Below are 20937 nucleotides of genomic sequence, written 5' to 3'. Positions count from 1 at the left end.
CGAGGCAACCCTGACATCGATTCCTCGCTTACCCTGTTGACAAAGTGATTTCGTAATACAAATAGATCCCACCTAATGGACGGCCATTTTTCTTCTTTTTTCCTTCTCTCTCTTCTTCTTTCTCTTTCTCACTTCCTCACTTTCTTTTATAGCACGATGGAGTTTCTCTCCTTAATTGTCTCTCTCCCTCTCTCTTTCTCTCTCTCTCTTTTTCTCTTTCTGTTTCTATCTCTGTCTCTGTCTTTCTGCACGCCATTATTGGGTGGGTTCATAGAATTTGCATGATCAGAATGCAGCTAAATAGAGTACTTCGTACATGTCCTTTCGATGAGTTTCAGAAATACTGAATTACAACGAAGGTGTTGGCATCAATTAATTGGCTTAATACGTGTTGAATCTCCAGGGTCTATTCTCCAGAGAGAAAGAGAAAGAGAGAGAGAAAGAGAGAGAGAGAGAAAGAGAGAGAAAGAGGAAACGAGAGAATGAGAGAAAGAGAGAAAGGGAGACGATATACCGATCGAGATTCGCATGGACGGAAAATAGATTATCCGTTTTCCCGGAGTGGCACGCCAACGTTGGGTGTGTTCGATTTACCCGGAAAGAAGGAAAACTAAATGGGATTCGAATACCTCCTGCTTAAATACGATTAATTGTAGATCGTATAATCGAGCAGGTGACATCTTCATAAAACCGAATTGCTGTTTTTAATCAATTATGAAATATGAAATTTATTGGACTATTGTGATATTGGATATTGTATATTAAAAAAATAATTTAATATTATATATTAAAAAGAATACATGCAATATTAAAAAGAACACTATTGTCGTATCGGATATTATATATATATTAAAAAAGAGTGATTAATACTTTAATAATACTATAATATTTATGATATTATTAAATATAATACATATTATATGTGTATATATAATTATAATTATAACGAATTGCTATACTATCTTTTTCTTTCTTCTCATCGTTTCTAATACTATAAAAATGATTTGTCTCGATAGTTTGGCAATTTTTTAAGTAACTTTATCAATAAATTTTCTTCTATCTTAGATATGATCGTATTAAAAATTTCAGAATTATACGTCATGGTTTCTTCTTGTAAGAATTAAAAAAAAAAAAAAAGAAGAGAGAGAGAGAGAAAAAAAGAAAAAAATTCTTTAACTAAAAAATTTTGTAAAATTAAAAATACATACGAGTGTATAAATTCTCAATATTCGTATTCGCGTGATATAAAGCAATAAGATTGAAAAAGTACTAAGGAAATAAAACTGCAAATAAAGAAAAAGTAATAATGTATATGTGAGTAGTAACACACTATTTGAACGTTACGTAGATTTTTAAAGAGTTGAGTAAAATAGATAAATACTTTACGTTGTTCTTGTCAAAGAGAACAACCTCGTGTAAGTAACTACATGTCCCTTACGTGTCGCAACTCGAAACAATCAAGTATAAGAGCCTTGAACTATAGACATAACTACGACGATCACGGAGATTATCCTATCGCACGATGTTCTTACGATGGTCACTCGCTATCATTTAAATTCGATCGATGCATCACTTTTCTATCTGCATAACGAGTATCGATCGTGTCGTTTATTCAGTATATATTAACTCCTCGACACGTATGATTATATATAATAATGAAAAAAAAAAAATATATATATATATACATTTCCATAGAAATAATATTATTTCTTTTTATTCACGCAGCATATAGATGTACGTAACATATATCTAAATAAAAAATAAATAATAAATATCTATATCGTTTTTTCATATAAAGATATTTTAGCCTATTTTAACCAAAGTGTTTAATGAATTACATTTATTATTATTAAATAATGCGTCGATATGACAAGTAATTCAACGTCAAAGAATTAAATCCAATTTTTGTGATACAATTTTCTTTTCTATTTTTTTTCTAACAACTTTCTCTATAATACATATTAATCTCTTCGTGCGTGCGTGTGCGTATGTGTATGTTAATGGAAATTAAAAAAAAAAAAAAAAGAAAAAAGAAAAAAAAAGATTTTCCATATAAATATCATTCTTCGCAATCTCGTTTGAATTTTCGTATATGCAGCGATCGAACGGACAACAAATGATTATTATTTTCAAATGCAAATATGTTTCGTTAATAACAAAAATTACTTAAGTCTGCTTTTGTAATTCAATATTAAAAAAAAAAAAAAAAATTATATCCAACTACACAGAACGTCATACGAACAGATACATCACGTATTTTTAAAATGTATAAATTTTCTAGTCGATTCTAAAGATCCAGAGAGAGAGAGAGAGAGAGAGAGAGAGAGAAAGAGAGAGAGTATCGAGAGGAGTTCAGAGATTTTATCGATTTCAATCGTAAAACAATATTAGCAAGTTTCGAAACGGACGACTCCATTAATTAGATTCGATCGGTCGTTTCCTTTGTCATTCGAGGTTTAGAATTTTGCGCATAGAACCGACACAACCAAGTATAGGCAATAAACGTTGCGTGTTTAGAAAGCTTACCCTGAAATACGTTGGGTTCGCGTTCGCCTTGAAAGCAAGTTCCGTTGTCAGCATGACAGCAACCACGATTACTACTACTATTACTATTACTACTACTACTATTATCGCTATCATCATCACTACGACCACTGTTACTATCACCTCTTCCGTTATCCTTCTACATATCCCTACGCAATTCGCTGTCGTCTTGATACTCGATGTCTTATCTCTAAACGTTCCTCAACGTCCTGAGAAACTTGGAACTTTCCTGTATATTGTTTTACGTATGTATGCTTAACTACTTATGCATATGCGTATGTACGTAAACGTGTATGTATAGAATATGTGTACGTATAAACGTAATCTTGTTTCTCTAATAAAGAGATTAACTACAATGCAGTACTTAACATTTATTACCATTTGTCTTCGCAATTTGATTACGGTGATTACGTGATGACCATCCTGTGATATTATAATTGAAGAGAATTTATTATAATAAAATTGTTCTATATATGTGCGTATAGATGTACATATGTTTATGTAGAAACATATGTGAACGCACGTGACGTCGTAATTAAGGGGTATTTATTAAAATATTATTGTTTCACGCGTGAACGTAATCTTGTGTCTTTATCAAACACGTTTAATGGTATGAATTAAAGGAATTGTGATTATAAGATATTGTATTTGTTTAATAAATTACGAATCGATTAGAAAATTTAAAAGAGAAAAAAAAATATCGTCTAATAAGACATTTTGGAATAACGCGAATAATTGGATGTAATCGATGTAAAATATCTAGTATTTACATTTGTACATTATTACAGTGTAACATAAAATAATCATAAAGCTATTCTATGTGAAAAAGAAACAAAAAAAAAATAAAAAAAAAAAAGGAAACGAAAGGAGAAAAAAGAATTCGCGATCTTCATTTTCCGGTAAAAATAAAATAATGAACTTGCGAATAGATAATTGCGAACATAATACCGAGTAATAGGTATAAAATTTCTACGACAGCGAACGTATTAATAAACTATTTGAAATTGAACGTGTCTGATTTCTAAAGTAAAGTTTTTTCATTTATAATATCCACATACATACACATGTACCTAGATACATTTTTACTTATGTATACGATCGAACTTGTAGCAACGCGAAAGTTGTTAGTTGTTAAAAAAAAAAAAAAAAAAAAAGAAAGAAAAAGAAGAAAAAAGTAAAAGAAAAGAAAAAAGTAAACTTTCTCTCGCGAAACATTATAGTCACGACTCCGTCGCGTTTTCGCTTAGATTACAAACGTGTTCGTTCCGAGACAAGGAAATTGGGTTGCGTCTCGAAATGTCATGGCTTTTAACTAAATGACGCTCGTATGTCACTTGACCCTCCTACCAAACTATACCTCCCACCCTCTCACCCTCTTACTCGGTCCCTCTTTTCTATTCTTTTATTTCTCAACATTTTTATATTTCCTTTGTTTTTAATTATCTTCTAAGTTCTATTCCTCCTTTCTCTTCTGTTTTAAATTATTCTTTAAATCCTAACGATATGAGAAGGACCGTGTTTTAAATAAAATGGTCTGGATCAAAGTCAGAATTTTATCTCCTCGCGACGACGGGAATCTCCTAAGCTTTTCTTCTCCTTCTTCTTCTTCTTCTTCTTATTTTCTTTCTTTCTTTTATTTTTTTTTTCGTGTATTTATTTTTTTTTATTCTTCTTTTTATTTATTTATTTATTTTTCCTTTCACCGCAGTCGTCAGTCAGGCTTAGAGCCACAAAGTGATCGAATTTTTCTTCAAACCTTCGTGTCTTGGTGGTCCAACTTCTTTATTCTCCTTTTTTTTTTCCTTTTTTTCTTCTTTTTCCGTCCCACTACCCACTTCCTCTTAACCTCGAAAAGTTTAGAGTATGTATTACTCCAGGAAGATAAGAGATTAGGGTCCAAAAGATTTCCTTATAATCTGTTCGAGGAGAAACGTTGCCAATCTCGATGGAGACCTCGGCTTATCAGATTTCAATAAAGCCTGCCTTTTTGGAGATCTCGAATAGTCTACTTTTTAACGAAGATGAGGATATAGAGCGAAATTAAAACGTAGAGGAAAATTATTTTTTACTCTTAGGCCACTTCACTTTGGAGAGACACAAACTTTTTGACGCGATTAAGTATATGAAAAAAAATATTGAAACTACGAAGATTACATAATGAAAGATTTAATAAAATGATAACCGACCTTTGGATATTATTTTTGATATCACTTCGTGAAGTAATAATAATTATAATAATAATAATAATAAGTAACATCGTAATAAATCATTTCTAAATAAAGCAAGATATTGTAACTTATAACATAATTAATATACGTTGAAAATAAAATTAATTTGATTTCAAAAATTAAAAAATAATAAATGATCGACTGACATAAATTAACTTTTCTTACGAATTTTATTTTAAATATTATTACATCGTTTCATAGTTTCCCCTAATCAATCAGCCAAATATATATCTCTTTATAAGAAATATTGATTATCCACTTATTTCCCAAATAATCGAACGAAAATTAAAATAAATCCTACTTATATATAGAGAATTAAATATTAATTAAATTGAAGGAAAAAAAAAATAGATAAATAACGATCGATTGACAAATTATTTTCTCTTATAAATTTTATTTTATATTCCTATTTCATTGTTTCATATCATACTTCTAATAAATTATTCAAATATATCTTTTGCTCAATCTTCATATATATATATATATATATATATATATATATATATATATATATATACACACACTATATATTTTATACATTTTATTATTATTATTATAAATATTAAAATTACATATATCCCGAATGGTCGAATGAGAATTAATATAATAAATTCTAGTTTTGAATCGAAAAAAATAAATTCTAACATTCTTTTCATTAGATTCTCGTTGACAGGTCGAAGTCGTTACTAGCAATGAAAGTTTTTATCGTGCAACGTTGCGTGTTATCACACGGCTCGCCTTGAAACGCGGGCCAGAAAGCGGAAAGTTCCTTCCTTGTCGCCGTTGCGACGTTTTTAATGGAGTTTTGGGTTACTCAGCGCGATGACGCATCGTTTCTCCCTGACTTGGGAAAAAATTTAAGATATCCGTCTCGTATTTCCTTCTCGTAAATATTCTGATTTATCCTTCAAAACCGTCATCCCTTAGAAAGACAATATATTTTAAATTTAAATTTCCAAAAATATTTAATGTTTGTCTATCGAATAATTATATATATATATATCCTACATTCATTTTATTTATTTAAAAAGGACTAAAAGAAGATTAGATAAATGAAAAAAAGATTATAGGTAAGAATCAACGTCCTTCGAAGTTACAAAATCATAAAGCAATAAGTTTGATAAACAAAAAAGGTATTAAAAAAAAAAAAAGAAAGAAAGAAAGAGACAGGAGACGATTGGTATAGCGTCGATTATAAAGTATAGAAAAAAGAAAAGAATAAATAATATTCACTAAAATATGTCCCATACATACATACACAGATTCACAAAGTCAAAAAATTACAAATAATATCTGCAATGTTCCTCTGAACCGAGTTAAAAAATTAAAGTATTCTGTCAGCGAGTGAAGAAATTCGCAAAAGACAATTCCATGGTATCAGTTGTGGAATATCCGAGAGAAAAAAAATTATAGATATGATTTTTATAAAAAAATAAAAATGTACATCCCTAATATGTCCTTGAAAAGATATAAAACAAATAAAAAAAAGAAGGAAACAATGATAACAGCAACAACAATAATAATAATAATAATAATTAGTTTGACCCTGAAGAATAATTCGCAAGAAGAAAGGAGAAAGAGAAAAAGTAAGAAGAAATAAATAAAAATAAGGGAAAAAAAATAATAAAAATAAAAATAATAATACAAAAACGATTATAATATAGTATCAGCTTTTTTTCCCATGAAAAGATCGCATCGAGATTAGTAAACTCGCAGTGAAGGTTCGTGATACCAAACCCCGATCGTTTCGTTCTCGCGTGTAAAGGCTAAGAGGAGCGGTAAATCGACCTTGAAGAGAGAAAGAGAAAAGCAGGTAGACAGACAAAGACAGAGAAATAGAAAGACACAGAGAGAGAGAGAGAGAGAGAGAGAGAGAGAGAGAGAGAGAGGAGAGAGTAAGAGAGAGAAAGACAAAAAGACAGAGAGAGAGAGAGAAAGAGGAACTATCCTGTCTCCGGCAGTCGCTGTCTCCCTTCAAGGTCGTCCACCAGACAGTGCATCGCATTACTCTCTGTCGTTTTCCGTGGTTTCCACTTTCGAGGATAGTTTATGTCGCTTGTTCTCTCTCTCTTTCATCGTGTCGGCCTGTACATGACTATTCGTTTCTCAAATAAGTCAGAATATGGCAACGTTTCGCGATTTCGCTACCAGTCGGCCATTTTCAAAGATGTACAAAGAGAAAAAGAGAGAGAGAAAGTATTGAACTGAACGAACAATCGCGAAATATACAAAAATACGTTCGTCTACGTTCATTTACGCGAGTAAAATATTTTCGAGGACAAAAAATATTACTACTTATTGTTAAGATCAAAAGAATGCACGGATCGGAATACTTAGAATCGCATACCCAGTCCTTCTCCCTACGACTACCAGGAAAATTATCTCACGAGGAAACTCATGACGTCGCATTAACCCTTCCCTATCCCTGTGCACCGTAATACACTGTCACTCTACGTCACCACTTATGTACACTACGTACTTGCATCACGTGACATGAGTTATACCTTACGATACGTCTCGTCGCGTCTCTAATCTGACCTAATCCTAATTACTACTACTATTACTAGTACTACTACTACTACTACAATTACTTTTTTTTACTACTACTATTTTTGTCCCAACTACCATCCGATTTTTTGTCCCTTTTATCTCTAATGACATAGGGATAAGAACCCTTGAAACCCTACTTATCCGATACTGTAAGGTTGTGGAAGACGATCCCTACCATTTGACACCATCATACGTCATGAGTAGCATGTTTTTGTCTCTAATGAGACTAATATAGGCTCTACACTATACTAAAGTTCACCAGTCAGTCGATCGACTATCATTAGATTAATGGAAATATACGAGCGCGTTTAAAATTTAATTCGGGATGATAATGGAGGTAGGAGGGGAAGTAGCCAAGGAAGCCGACTTTGCTTCGTCAATTCTTGGAATTTTCTAATGAAATTTTCATAGAATATTCTTAGAACATTCTTCGCCTTTACAAAAAAATAAATACCTTCTTTGGGTGTGGTTTCGTTTGATATTGTTGATGAGACCAAACAACGTCAGAGACGCCATAGTAACATATTAACAATTTCACCAATTGATGGAAAAAATAATGCAGCCTGCGAGATAAAATAAATTGTTCAATTTCTGATTTAGATCATTCGTCTAGATTCGTCTTGTTCCAAAATGACTATATATCCCAGATGTCGTTTATTGAAACAACAAATATCATCGAAAACATGTTTGTCTTTTTCGTCGGCTTGATCACAACAGAGTGGTAAACAAAATTTGTTCTTTTGGCATATTCAAATATACCATATATATATCTATTTTTTACCATCTGCATTGAATTCTTTTTTATTGCATGTACTTTTATATACGATAATTCTCAATGTTTAGACACGGAAATATAAATAATAAATATCTAAATCACATCCCGAACAAATACATCGAAACCGGATCTAACTCTATGCTAATGATCGAGCGACATATACGATAAAATGAATTGAAACGCAAGAGTAATATTTGAAATCGAAAGTGACAATATTTTCGTTGAATAAATGACGTATACGCTTTTGTCGAAGGGATTGTTTAAAATTTATTCAAACTTATTATACGAGGATTACATACATTACGAAGAGCAATCTCCTTGATCGGTATAATGGAAGGAAGGAAGAGAGAGAGAGAGAGAGAGAGAGAGAGAGAGAGAGAGAGAGAGAGAGAGAGAGAGGGGAGAAAAAAAGAAAAAAAAGAAAGAAAGAAAGAAAGAAAGAAAGAAAGGTGATGATACCGAAGGTAGAAAGGGGAGGAAGACGAAAGGAAGGGGTCAAACGATCGCGAAAGTTTAAGAATCGCGCGCAAGGATAAAGTGGATAGAAAAGCGATAGTTGAAGTTGGGAGGTCAGTAGTGGTTAGATTGCTCGCTCGATTGGAATCGTTTTAGCACAATGGACGGATTCGGAATTGCTCCCGAACGAAGAATATCCGATCGATCAATCGCATCGTCCCACGGAAATTAGTTCCGCGGAACGAAGAATCGTGTTGGAGACACAAAGGTTCAACTGGCTGTGAAAGAGGGTGAAAGAGAGAGTGAAGGAAAGAGAGAGAGAGAGAGATTCTTAACGTCAGTTAACGGAGCTTCAAAATCGACAAGTAAAAAATCGTCGAACGTTACGAATCGTCGGATCATAAAAAAAAAAAAAATGTCGGCTCGATTTGACAAAAATTGTCTACGTATTTCGTAGCTGTTTTAAAATAACAGAAAATATTTTCATTAAATTCGATTAAATTTCATTCCGGTTTATTTATTTATTTATTTATTTATTTACTTATATAGAAAATAGAATCGTAGAAATCGTACTTATATAGAAAATAAATAGTTTGTAGAACAAATATCGAGATATAATAAATAAGGTGCTGCTTTTTTTTTTACTTTGTTTTTTTATTTTTTTATTTTTTTATTTTATCAGACAATACGTAATATAATCAATCATTAATTACCTATTTCACGTAATTCAATATTTGAAAAAAAAAATGATGAGAAAATGTAATTTTTTTCGTTTGATATCGGTGCTAACATTCCATTCATTTCAATTTCTTTTTCCTCTTTTTTTAATCATTTTTCTCGATATTTGACTACAAAATGAATGAAAATAAATATAATTAACGTTGATTCATACTACACCTACGATCGAACTTCGATCATAGCTGGAATAAAATGAAAAAAATTAGACCGTGCAATTTGCTTGATTAAAATTTCTTTAATCCCATCCCACTCCCCTCCCCCTTGATTTTATCTGTCGTAAAAAAAAGAGAAAGAAAGAAGAAAAAAAAAGAAAAAAAAAGAAAAAGAGAGTATACGTTAACGTTTTCTCCCTTTTATTTTGTAGTCGAATTAATTTTTCTTTCCTCGAATACTCCTCCTCCATTTCTCGCCCCTCTCCGCCACCTCTTAAAATTGTATCGAGCACGTTTCTCCTACGGAATTAGGACTTTCGTGAAAATTAGAACGACTGGTTTAAGTTTTCAGTGGCTTACTTCCTGGTTCGTTCGGTCGCACCGTTCATTTCGAAATCCAATCGCAATTTTCGTCCGACGCGCGTTACATACAGAATCTTGGATCGAATGTTTTATTCGAGAACTAGATTCGAGTAATCTTTTAGTTCGAGCACGGCTTTATTATCGATCCTTTGACATAACTAGAAATATCCTAATATAATTTTCATACTTTAAAATAATGAATCTTTCTAATGTATAGAAGGTAATGTTCGTATTTAAACAAATCGATGATCGATACGTCGACGAACATACATAACGTTAAATATTTGTCGACGATTCGTCAAGAATATTATTATTTGGAGGAATGAAAGGAAGGGAGGGAAGAGGAAAACGAAACTTTGCGATAGAAAAAGATTGGAAAAAGATAGAAACTTTCTCGAGGCCACATATCCGAAGAAAATTGGATTACCTTTTGTTTTATGATCCTACCTTTCTATCTATCTATCTATCTGTCTTTCCTTTTTTCTCTGTATGTGTAAATGTGTGTGTGTGTGTGGGTATACTTTACTTTGCAGCCTTACATACGTTGGACATACACCTGGGAAAACGTGAAAAAAATCCTATGCCATTCTAGCGAGTTAGTTATTAAGATTATATTTCTATCTACATTGAAAGAAACGACGTAGATATATAATAGCATACGTTGCAATTCTTCAAGATGAGATTATAAAAGATTAAAAGAGTGATTAAGTAATATAAGTAAGCTCGCGCTGTGTAAAAGGCCATATGGTTTAATAATAATTAATTAATATCGTTTCAAGAAACGATACGATCAAATATCTCCGATATCCTATTGATTTTATAAACAAATTTTTCGAATAAAACTTGTGTTAACTTATGTGGATTACAAAAGCTTATTTAATACGTATCGCGGCCATTTTTTGTAGATGAAAATTGTAATCTTTTTTTTTTTTTTTTTATACATCGATATATTCGACCTAACAAGAAAATTTATAGGGAACATCGATGCGGATCCAACGAATATAATTGCGGTTTATCTTTTCATTCGATATTTCATCGAGTTAGGACGCCTTGAGGTTTAACGAACTATGAAATTGCAAAATATTGTTCTTCGTGACTACTGAACGAATGATTAAAACTTCGAAAATGTATGTAATAAAAAAGAGAGAAAAAAGGAAGAAAAAGAAAAAGAGAGAGAAAAAAATTGATTGATTATAAATTGGTTATTAAATGTTAACAAGAAAATTGCGATTACAGTACAGTTCGTTAATCTTCGATGTAACGATTAAAGCTCGATGAAGTATCAATGAAAATTTATACCTTCAGGCGTTCGTCGTCCGACTCTTATAGATATTTTCTACGATTTATTTCTTTGACTTTTGAAATATCAATCGATTTTCATTGAAGAAACAAAAATACGAAAAAAAAAGAAAAGAAAAAGAAAAAATTATTTACCAATCTCGTATCTTCCATAAGAGCATCTTCTCTCTATCGGAAATAACTACGATACTGTTATTAAATTCCTTTTCTCCGTCACTCAAGGCGAACCCTTCGAAACTTAGTACTCTTTTATTCGAAACGTTTCTTTGCAAAATCTATTTGGAACGGAGATATTTGGTTAAAAAAAAAAAAGAAAGAAAAACGAGTCACCCTGCGTATAAGAAGAAAAGTAAAGAAAAAAAAAAGGAAAAAGAGGGAAAAAGAAAAAGAAAAGAAAGAATAAGAAGGGTTGAAAGAAAAGAGAGAAACAAATAAAGGAAAAGAAAGAAAGAAAAGAAAGAACAACGAGTCACCCTGCGTGTAAAAAGAAAAGTAAAAAAAAAAAGGACAAAAAGGAAAGAAGAAAAAGAAAAGAAAGAAGAAGAATAAGAAGAAGAGGAGGAAGAAGAAAAAGAGGAAGAAGAAGAAGAAGAAGAAGAAGCTTTGGCTTATAAAATATGTCGTTTTCTGAGAGGACTTACCAGTTCTCAGAGGCGTCCTCGTCGAGGATGGTCCCATCCGCGACTCGATGAGGTAAGTTGCTCGTCGTTCTTGGCCGATTTCTGACCCTCGGTGGACCAACGACACCGGTCCTCGAGAGGCCAGCGCGAAAGGACGCCCTTGCCCTGTCGACTGCTCGAGTCAACGTCATTGAATCACATTAGTCACTGTTAGTAATACGAGCCTCTTATACAGGTTGTTCCACGTTAATCAAATATCATTTTGATAACTTCTCGAAATATTGACTTTAACGATAACCAGACCGACGTATAACAACAAAACGTTTTATATTATTATTCGAGGATTGACTACATATATACTAACGTATGTATTATATTTGCATTTTTCTTTCTTTTTTTTTTTATTCATTTAATTCACCAGTAATTTTTTCATAAACGAAAGCGATCCTTTTGGTTTATTCAAATCTGTTTTTTAATTATTTTAATAGTAGATATTTAGAGAGAGAGAGAGAGAGAGAGAGAGAGAGAGAGAGATGGAGAAAGAGGGAAAGAGAGAGAAGAAAAATATGATTTTATTCTTCAGCGCTTTGTAAAATAAAAAAAAGGAAAAGAAAAAAAGAAAAAAGACAAAAACGTAGACGATCATTGTATGTTATTCAATTCGTATTGCATTCAATTTTGCATCGTGTTAATAAAGCAAAGTTCTGTTTAATAGAAACAAAAAGAATACATAAAGAAGGAAACAAAGGGATTGGCGATACTTTAGTCTTTTGAAGATTAGGAATAATAAATGATATTTTAAATAATACATTATACATGGACTGTGCCATTACTTCCTTTTTTTTTTTTTTTGTTGAAATGATGCAACACGTACGTCTGTAACTTTGTCGTTAAAGTTAATATTTCCGTGGACCAGCCTGTACGTAACAATAGATCGAGGAGTTAGCGTGTTATTTCGGGGTATCCTCTTTCTACATACATTCATACATACATACATACATACATACATACATATATACATATATACATACATACATATATACATACATACACATACGTACGTATATACATATTTCTCTCTACTTAAAAGTTCTCTCGTCGCGAATAGTCTCCTCGATTTGTCGATTAAACGAACCGTAGAAAAACTATTCAACGTTGGCTGCTATTATCCTTCTCGCTTATCGAATACGATGTGGATACGTGGGCGAGAAATTGTAACGATCGTCGGTGGCCCGAAATTCTGAATATGTCAGATCGCTTACGAACGAATGAACGAATGAACGAACAAATGTTGGCAAAGAGGAAAATCAAATTCACGTTTGATATCGCGCCAAACATAAAGTCACTGAACCTTCGTAAAAATATAATACCAGACGAAATTATATACAAGATTGAAATTAATTCTCGGTCAACGTTAAACGGATATTATAAATATCTAAAGCACTCCTCGCCTTCGCCATCATTCTCCTCATTCACTCTTGTCGATTTTCTTTATTGATAATAAAAGAAAATAAATACAAAAAAACAAACGAACGAACAATCGTACTCTTTCCATTTCGCATTTTCTTTTCTTACTTCGCCTTTTTAATATCTCAATAAAAATGATCGAATGACACAATAAGAAACGAAAAGAAAGAAAAAAGAATTAAAAAAATTAAGAAAGTGAGAAAGAGGAAAGAAAAAAGAAAAGAAAAAAAAAAGAAGACCAATCCGAACGGTTCTCTCTAGTTTCATTATATAACAGCAAGCGGCAATAATAAAACTTACGAAAGAAATTCGATAATAATAGGTTGTCTCATTTTCTCTCTCCTATCTATATATCTACGCGCAACGAGATATAAGTATTATATTGATCGTTTATTAAACGCCATATATAAGAGAGGCTCGCTATGTTCTTCTATTATCCAATAGTTATCAAAGATATCGCGTTATTTAACGACAGAGACTTTGGATTGATTGGCTCGTTTCTAAATAGTTCCCAACGGGATACCCCTGTGCGTTGAGAATAACGCGAATGGTTCTTATCGTGTCCGATAAGATGGTGTCTCGCCTCGCCTCCAATAATTGCGATCAATGAATCAAATATGAAAGAAAATGGAAGAAAGTATTCGTGACCTTGTTTTCCTTTATTTTTTATTTCTCATTTATTTTTCTCTTTTTTTTTTATTTATCATTTGATCCCTTTTTTATGAACTTCTTCAACAGCTGCTACCCTTGTCTTAATCATACTTAAAATATTTTTCTTCATTTATTTATTTATCTTTCATTTTTCTTTTCAATTTCCTTTTTTCTTTTTTTTTTATAGTCTTCTCATTCTTTTCCTTTCTGGAAGATGGCCGATCACACAAATCTTTCAAGACAAAGTACTAATAAGATACATAGATATACATGTGTATATATATATATATATATATATATATATATATATACAGGATGGGTCAAAAGTTCTTTAATGACTTTGTATATCAATTATTCTTTTATAGACTCGTCATTAGACTTGTAAAACGATAGAAAAAGGAACAAAAAAAAACAGAAAAAGAAAGAAGAAACAGTAGTACTAACATATATTCTACAAAGAATAATTAATTTGTATTTCGAATTATCTGAAAACTTTTGTATCCGTCTATAGACTTTAGGTCTACCCAGCACATATATATAAATATATACATATATATATATATATACGCGTGTATATAATTGTATTATATATAGAAGCAACTGCAATGAGGAAAACTAGCGAAATACGATGATATCGATCGAGTTCTATCGGACGCCTCGATGCGACGCCTCGACGAAGGATCGATCACGATGCAATGCTCGCAGTTTCGAGTGGAAGGACAAACGCTTACTACGTTGGATAGACCAAATAGCACTGGCACGATAGAATCAATTATATAATTAAAGTACTGCAACTGAGATATATGTATGTAATCGTACTTATGGTATTATCATATCTCGAAAACTTTCAATTTTGCCGTCTATGATATTTGCATAATTTAAAAGAAAATCATGACTATCGACTACTATATATATATATATATATATATATATATATATATATATATAAACTACAATTTTACTGGATATGCCATATTCAATAAACTGAGTACACTTCTGATTCTCGACGTTCAAAATTATTAGATAAATTTTTTTCCCCTCGCCTTTTTCTTTACCTTTCTTCTCCTTTTTTATCCTTTTTCTTTCTTCTTCTTTTTTTTTTTTTTTATTCAACACATTATTCAAGCTTTTCGATTTAAGAAGAAAAAAATTAACTGCCAGGAACGGGAGACGCGTTTATATTATATCACGTATACGAGAAATATGAGTTTTCGCGTTATGAATTCTCTACTTGAAGAATTCTTTTTCTTTTCTTCTTTTTTTTTTTTCTTTTCGTCTCTCTTTTCAATGATACACGATGATTTTTTTGGAAATTCTCAATGAACGAAAGATTAATTGCCAACGACTAGAAGATGTGTTGTTTTTGTTAAAAAAAAAAAACATCCGGTTTATATATGATATAAGAAAATTTATTAAAAAAAAAAAAAGAATGCATTTCTATCTATCCAAACGGTATTTGTATTAATTAATGGTAAATATTTTGTAAAATGAATGCTCGATAATATACGAATATTTCAATTAGTATTTATAAGAAGACAGCAATAAGCAATATAAATACACGGTACAAATAATGAAGGGTCAGGATTGCATCTGAGTTAGTTAATAAATACTGACCATCTATATAAAATATTAATGAGTTATTACATTTAAAAATATTTATATCGAGTAACAGTTTTTGTATTGATTGATCAAATACTGACCATTCATAAAACGTACTGACATTTTGTTATACATAATGACCATTTATATAAATTACTGATTAAAAATATTTACAAATACTGATCCGATGAATAATAAACCCAAAAAAAGAAAAAAAAAAGAAATGATTGTCCCTATGAGAAGAAGATTTTTTCTATGTACATATACATTTAATTACATAAAAAGATTAATAAGAAATAAATAAAAAAAACATAAAAGGATAAAAAAAATAATCTTTAGACTAACTTCTGATGTACATACATAGTTGTAAACTTCGGTTGAGAAAAAAGAAAAAAATGAAAAAAAAAGGGAAAGAAAACTAAATGACATTCAGGATCGATCGATTAATCGCGTTGTCTCAACATCATGTTATGGTGGCTGAGGAGGAGGAAGGGGGTTGTGTGATAGGGAGGTAAGAAAACGACGTAAGATCGAAGAAGAACGAAGAAGAAAGAATGAAGAGAGAGAGAGAGAGAGAGAAAGAGAGAGTTTGTCGAGGCGACGCGACGTTAGCTATGCCTATAGCTTCCTATCCGAGGGCATAACATTTATTATCGGGTCAGGGTTAACCGTTAGGCGTGCCACACACATTCAACCGACTACTCCGTACCGCGGCTATCTAAAAATAGTTTTAGCGAACGACTCCAGATATAAAAGCTGACGACGTGTCCCTTCCTAGCTTGGATTAGATGCACGTCTATAATATATGTACAAATAATATAAATATATATATATATAAAAGTGTATATATGTGAATGTGTGTACGCGTATCTATAATGTATTTATATATAATATACATATGTGTGTGTGTGTAAATTATTATATGCATAGGTATATTTGTACAAAATTATTATATATCTATATATATGTAGGTACTTATATGTGTGATGCGCATCTTCGATGTGTACAAATAATAAATGTGTGTGCGTGTATGTATGTGTGTAGATGCTTATAGATGCGATGTATGTGCGTGTAAATGTGTACAGACTTATAAACACAATGTGTATATATATATATATATATGTATGTATGTATGTGCAAGTTTTATGTATCTATGTGTCTATCTACCTATCTAAGTACTATATGTACAAAAGAGCGTGCGAGCATAAACGTTCGCATAGAATACCCCCTCGTAAACTCCGCAAGATCCCAGTTAGACTCATTATGCGGCTAAATCCTGACCCCGATTTCTCGATCATAATAACGATCGTTACGACTATGACGACAGTCGACAGTTATGCCACTTGATAGTGTCTTACATCTTTGAAGAAACTCGGAAGATTCGTCTCGATCAACCTACCCCCTCTATCCCTAATCCCATCCCCTATCCCAATCGTCAAAAAATCGTTAAGAAAAATTCGTTATGGATATTACAATACCTAAAATTTTTAAGTGAGTTCAACAATATATAGATTCAAATCTAATGAATTCGAAAGTATTTTTTTTTCGTTAAAAATAAAACGTCAATAATAAAAATGAAAAGATTCTAGGATTCTAAGAATATAATATTAAAATTGTGGATGCTTGAAATTACGGCTATAAGTGTATTAAAAATATTTATCGTTATGGAAGATAAATATTTTATTGTATCTTTCATTATTAATTTATTTTCAATCTGATTTCCAAGATTAAAGAGAATTATGTATCGTGATATTTCTTAGTTAGAAGAAGATAGATATATCTATTTTCTACGTTGCTATTTACTTAATCAGTATTTTTATTAATTCATAATAATTATTTTATAAAACAAATGGTCAATATATATATATATATATAATTTAGTATCAAAGTTGAATCACTCATATTACATACTAATATCTCATTAATAAATATTGACCATTAGTTTTAAAATACTTACCAAATACTTAAAAATACCGATCCAATAAATAGCCATATATTTTCTATTCGACGTTAATTCGATTAACATACATTACAGACAGATAGATAAGTAGATAAATAATAGAGAAAAAAAAGTTTGGTACTTACAGCGCGTAACAAGCCTGTTGTTGGCCTGACTCGGTGGTGGAATCGCAGCTTGTGGTGGAGGCTGCGAGCTCAGATCCTCGAAGTTTATGATTTGCAGGCAAATATCGTCCACCTCGCTCCTTATCAATGCTATCACCTCGCTGCAGAGGAATTTGGTTCCTAATAAAAACGCAGACAAAAAATTTTAATCGATTGAAAAAAAAAGAAATAATGTTAACAAGTACTACGACAAGCTAGATTAATTTCGCAAAAATCATAATAACGTTCGTAATCTTTTTGTATAATATAGTAGATTTTTATTTTCATAACTTTTATATTTGACTTTTATCTTTTATCAGGGAATGGGTGTAATCTGAATTTTCTTTTTTTTTGTTTTTGTTAATTTCAAAAATGTTTTAAATAAAATTTATAAAAAATTGATCGTCGATATAAACCGATGATCATTAATGATACCTATATACATAATTATATTATATATTATATAATTAACGTAATTTTACTATGTACTTTTTAAAAACTTCTTTATCATTCTCTTTTTTTGTCGTTTTTACTATCTTCTATACTTATTCAATTCGCGTTAACCGCCAAACCCAATTTCATAGAAATTATAATAACATAACTTTTAGTATACTTGATACATAAAAGATAAAGAATAATTTCATTCTCGTAAGACTCGCTTCGTTAGATTTTCTTCACACTTAATAGGTATTAGAATTTCAATCATTTAAAATCTTTACGAAGAAGAAATTTTCATAAACCTTATTTTAAAATGAAATTACGTTTCACCGAAAAACGATCGTGAGAATTCAACGTACGTTAATCGATCGTTCATTTTCTTTTCTTTTTCTTTCTTTTCTTTTTTTATCTTCACTCCCTTCTTTTCTTCTCTATTTATTTTCTTTTTCTTTCTCTTTTCGTTTTTCTACGATCAACGTAGGCGACGACCCGTATCGAATGCGTGTCAAGGCCGATACCGATCCGGCGAGCGCGGCGCGTCGACAAATTTATATCCGTGGGAAGTTGGTGTCGCGTCGTTCCTTGATTCTGATTGTCGTTTATTGAAGAGAGACAGAGGTATATCGTGAACGTGCGGCACCCGATAAATAACCAGCGATTACGTTCAACGAGCCATTCTTTTCATAGACACGAAAGCTAGTAAACGTCTGATTCGAAAATTAGCGTACATGTACCTATATTATATACCTATATTAAATATATTATATTTATATATATATATATATATATATATATACATACAGGCATATATACACACATGTATATACATATATATAATATAATAGAAAGTGGTATATTGTATATATTTGCGTGTATATATATATCTATATATATAGATAGGTATATCTACTTATAATATAAACCATATATATATATATATATATATATATATATATATATATATATAGAATCGACAAAAAGTTCCTAGATGAGTCAAAAGTTTTTAAATGACTTTAAAAACCAATTACTCTTTTTCGCGACTCTTTGGACTCATAGTTATGCTGGCACTTTTACAATCTGATAAAAAAGAAGAGAAGAAGAAAAAAATTAGCCTAAAAAGTCACGAAAAAGATTAATCGATTTGTAAAATGATTTAGAAACTATTGACCCACCATGTACATATATACATACATACATATACATTGTTCGAAACGTATCAACTTACATACATACATATGTACATAGTTGTTGAAGGGAAACGACTCCCTAGTAAAACGTTGAAACTCGCTATAAAGAATCTTTGGCGGTAGGCCAAAGATTTTTGTATTTTCCAGTAGCGGTTAAAGAAACGACAAAACTGCGGAGTCGTAAAGTCAACGGATATCGTCTTTAACGAAAAACCGAGATAACAACGATTAATCCTTTATTCAAAAGTAACTTTCGAAACGTTTTGAACGACCTACTATCGACTCTGATGATTAAATATTGATATGATGTTCGAGCTTAAATATCAGACGTTAATTAAGGTGCAGATTACTCTGGTACAATATTCAAAATGTAGTTTAGTTATAATACATACATGCATACATACATACGTACATATGTACATACATATATACTGTAAGTACATACAGATTTAATCATATGGAAAAATAAGTCTGTTCTTTTTAAAGATACGATAAAATTTCGTTTAAATAAATCGTACTCTACGGAGATGTCTATAATATGGTAGTAATAATTTTTTCTTTTTCTAAGTAAAGGACATACGAAGGTTGACGAAGGTTTTTTTTTTTTTTTTATGAAATCATATGTTTTACGATAGCGTCGGTCGATATTTTTCTTAACGAAAAAAAAAAAGAAAGAAAAAAAACAGAAAAATAAAATTAATCGTACGTTTGAAAAATTATTTTATTAATTTAGGAGATATTTCAATTTAAATGCCTCTGAGAAATCCTGCGGATTTCATACTACTACTAAAATGTAGTAAGTAAATAGCAGTAGTAAGGGTAGTAGTAAGTAAATGGTAGTAATGAGCGAGCGATGGTTTCTTAGCTTACCTTGCATCATTATTACGCGCTTATTTTGCCCTTACTCCATGTTTATTTTACGCCTAAATTACTATATTAACCGCAGAAGGTCTATTTGAATAACTATATAATTATTGATTACGTTAAAAAATAAATATACGTTGTTACGTACGTACATATGTAAGTTAAGAATTTATTAAAATAAAACGATATTACTTCATAACGAAAAATTCTCGTAGTTCCATTATCTTATCGATCAATTCGATCCAATCGTTTTATCGTCACAAGATTCTTTAAAAAAAAAAAAGAAAAAAAAACGATAGAAGATAGGTACTTAACAATTTGCAAATCAAACGTATATTTTCGATCGAAGATTAGAATTAACGCGTATCGTCGCATAATATCGAATAATCAATATTTTTCGTTACCGCTAGAAGTGAAAAGAAAGAAGGAAGAACAAAATAAAGGAAAAATAAGGAAAATAAAGGAAATGAAGAAAAGAAAAATATTCGCGCGAGAGAACGTAAGCCGAATAAAAAATCTCTCGACGAAATTTTTCGAAGAGTTCAATCGTATTTCTATCTATCTACCTAATCTATCTAATTATCTATCAATCCATCTATCCACATTAACCTTATTACATACAACAAAGAGAGACATATTTTGTAGCGGTCGTCGACACGTAGCTTTTCAAACTGCTACCGGCTACTTGTGGTCTTGTTTTCAAGGTCGAACTCACGGCTCGTCGAGCACGATCGTGTGTCGCGTCTAAGAGAAGGTGACGAAGAAAGACGGAAAACGGTGAAAACGTCACGAATGAACAGGTCTACTTCTCTCTCTCTCTCTCTCTTTCTCATACACACACACACACACACACACTCTTTCTCTTTCTCTCTATCTATCTATCTACCTATCTATCTATCTCTC

The 20937-nt window shown here is 31.2% G+C and overlaps 1 protein-coding gene across 20 annotated transcripts in view; it reads right to left on the bottom strand.

The window, feature by feature from the left end:
* The window catches only part of LOC127065625 (potassium voltage-gated channel unc-103), a 138667-nt gene that overhangs the window by 74775 nt on the left and 42955 nt on the right, over positions 1–20937 (bottom strand). For 18 of the 20 annotated variants that reach the window (XM_050998253.1, XM_050998226.1, XM_050998273.1 and 15 more), the window contains 2 exons: positions 17528–17686; positions 11747–11897 (listed from right to left, as the gene is read on the bottom strand). In XM_050998253.1, coding sequence (XP_050854210.1) covers positions 11747–11897; positions 17528–17686 — 310 coding nt within the window. The remainder of the gene's footprint in view (positions 1–11746; positions 11898–17527; positions 17687–20937) is intronic. The other 2 variants (XM_050998395.1, XM_050998403.1) reach the window with 1 other exon arrangement.

This window comes from Vespula vulgaris, chromosome 1, assembly GCF_905475345.1.
Source record: "Vespula vulgaris chromosome 1, iyVesVulg1.1, whole genome shotgun sequence".
Classification (NCBI taxonomy): domain Eukaryota; kingdom Metazoa; phylum Arthropoda; class Insecta; order Hymenoptera; family Vespidae; genus Vespula; species Vespula vulgaris.
The sequence above is the reverse complement of the archived record's forward strand: the minus strand, read 5'-3'. Positions and strand labels throughout refer to the sequence as shown.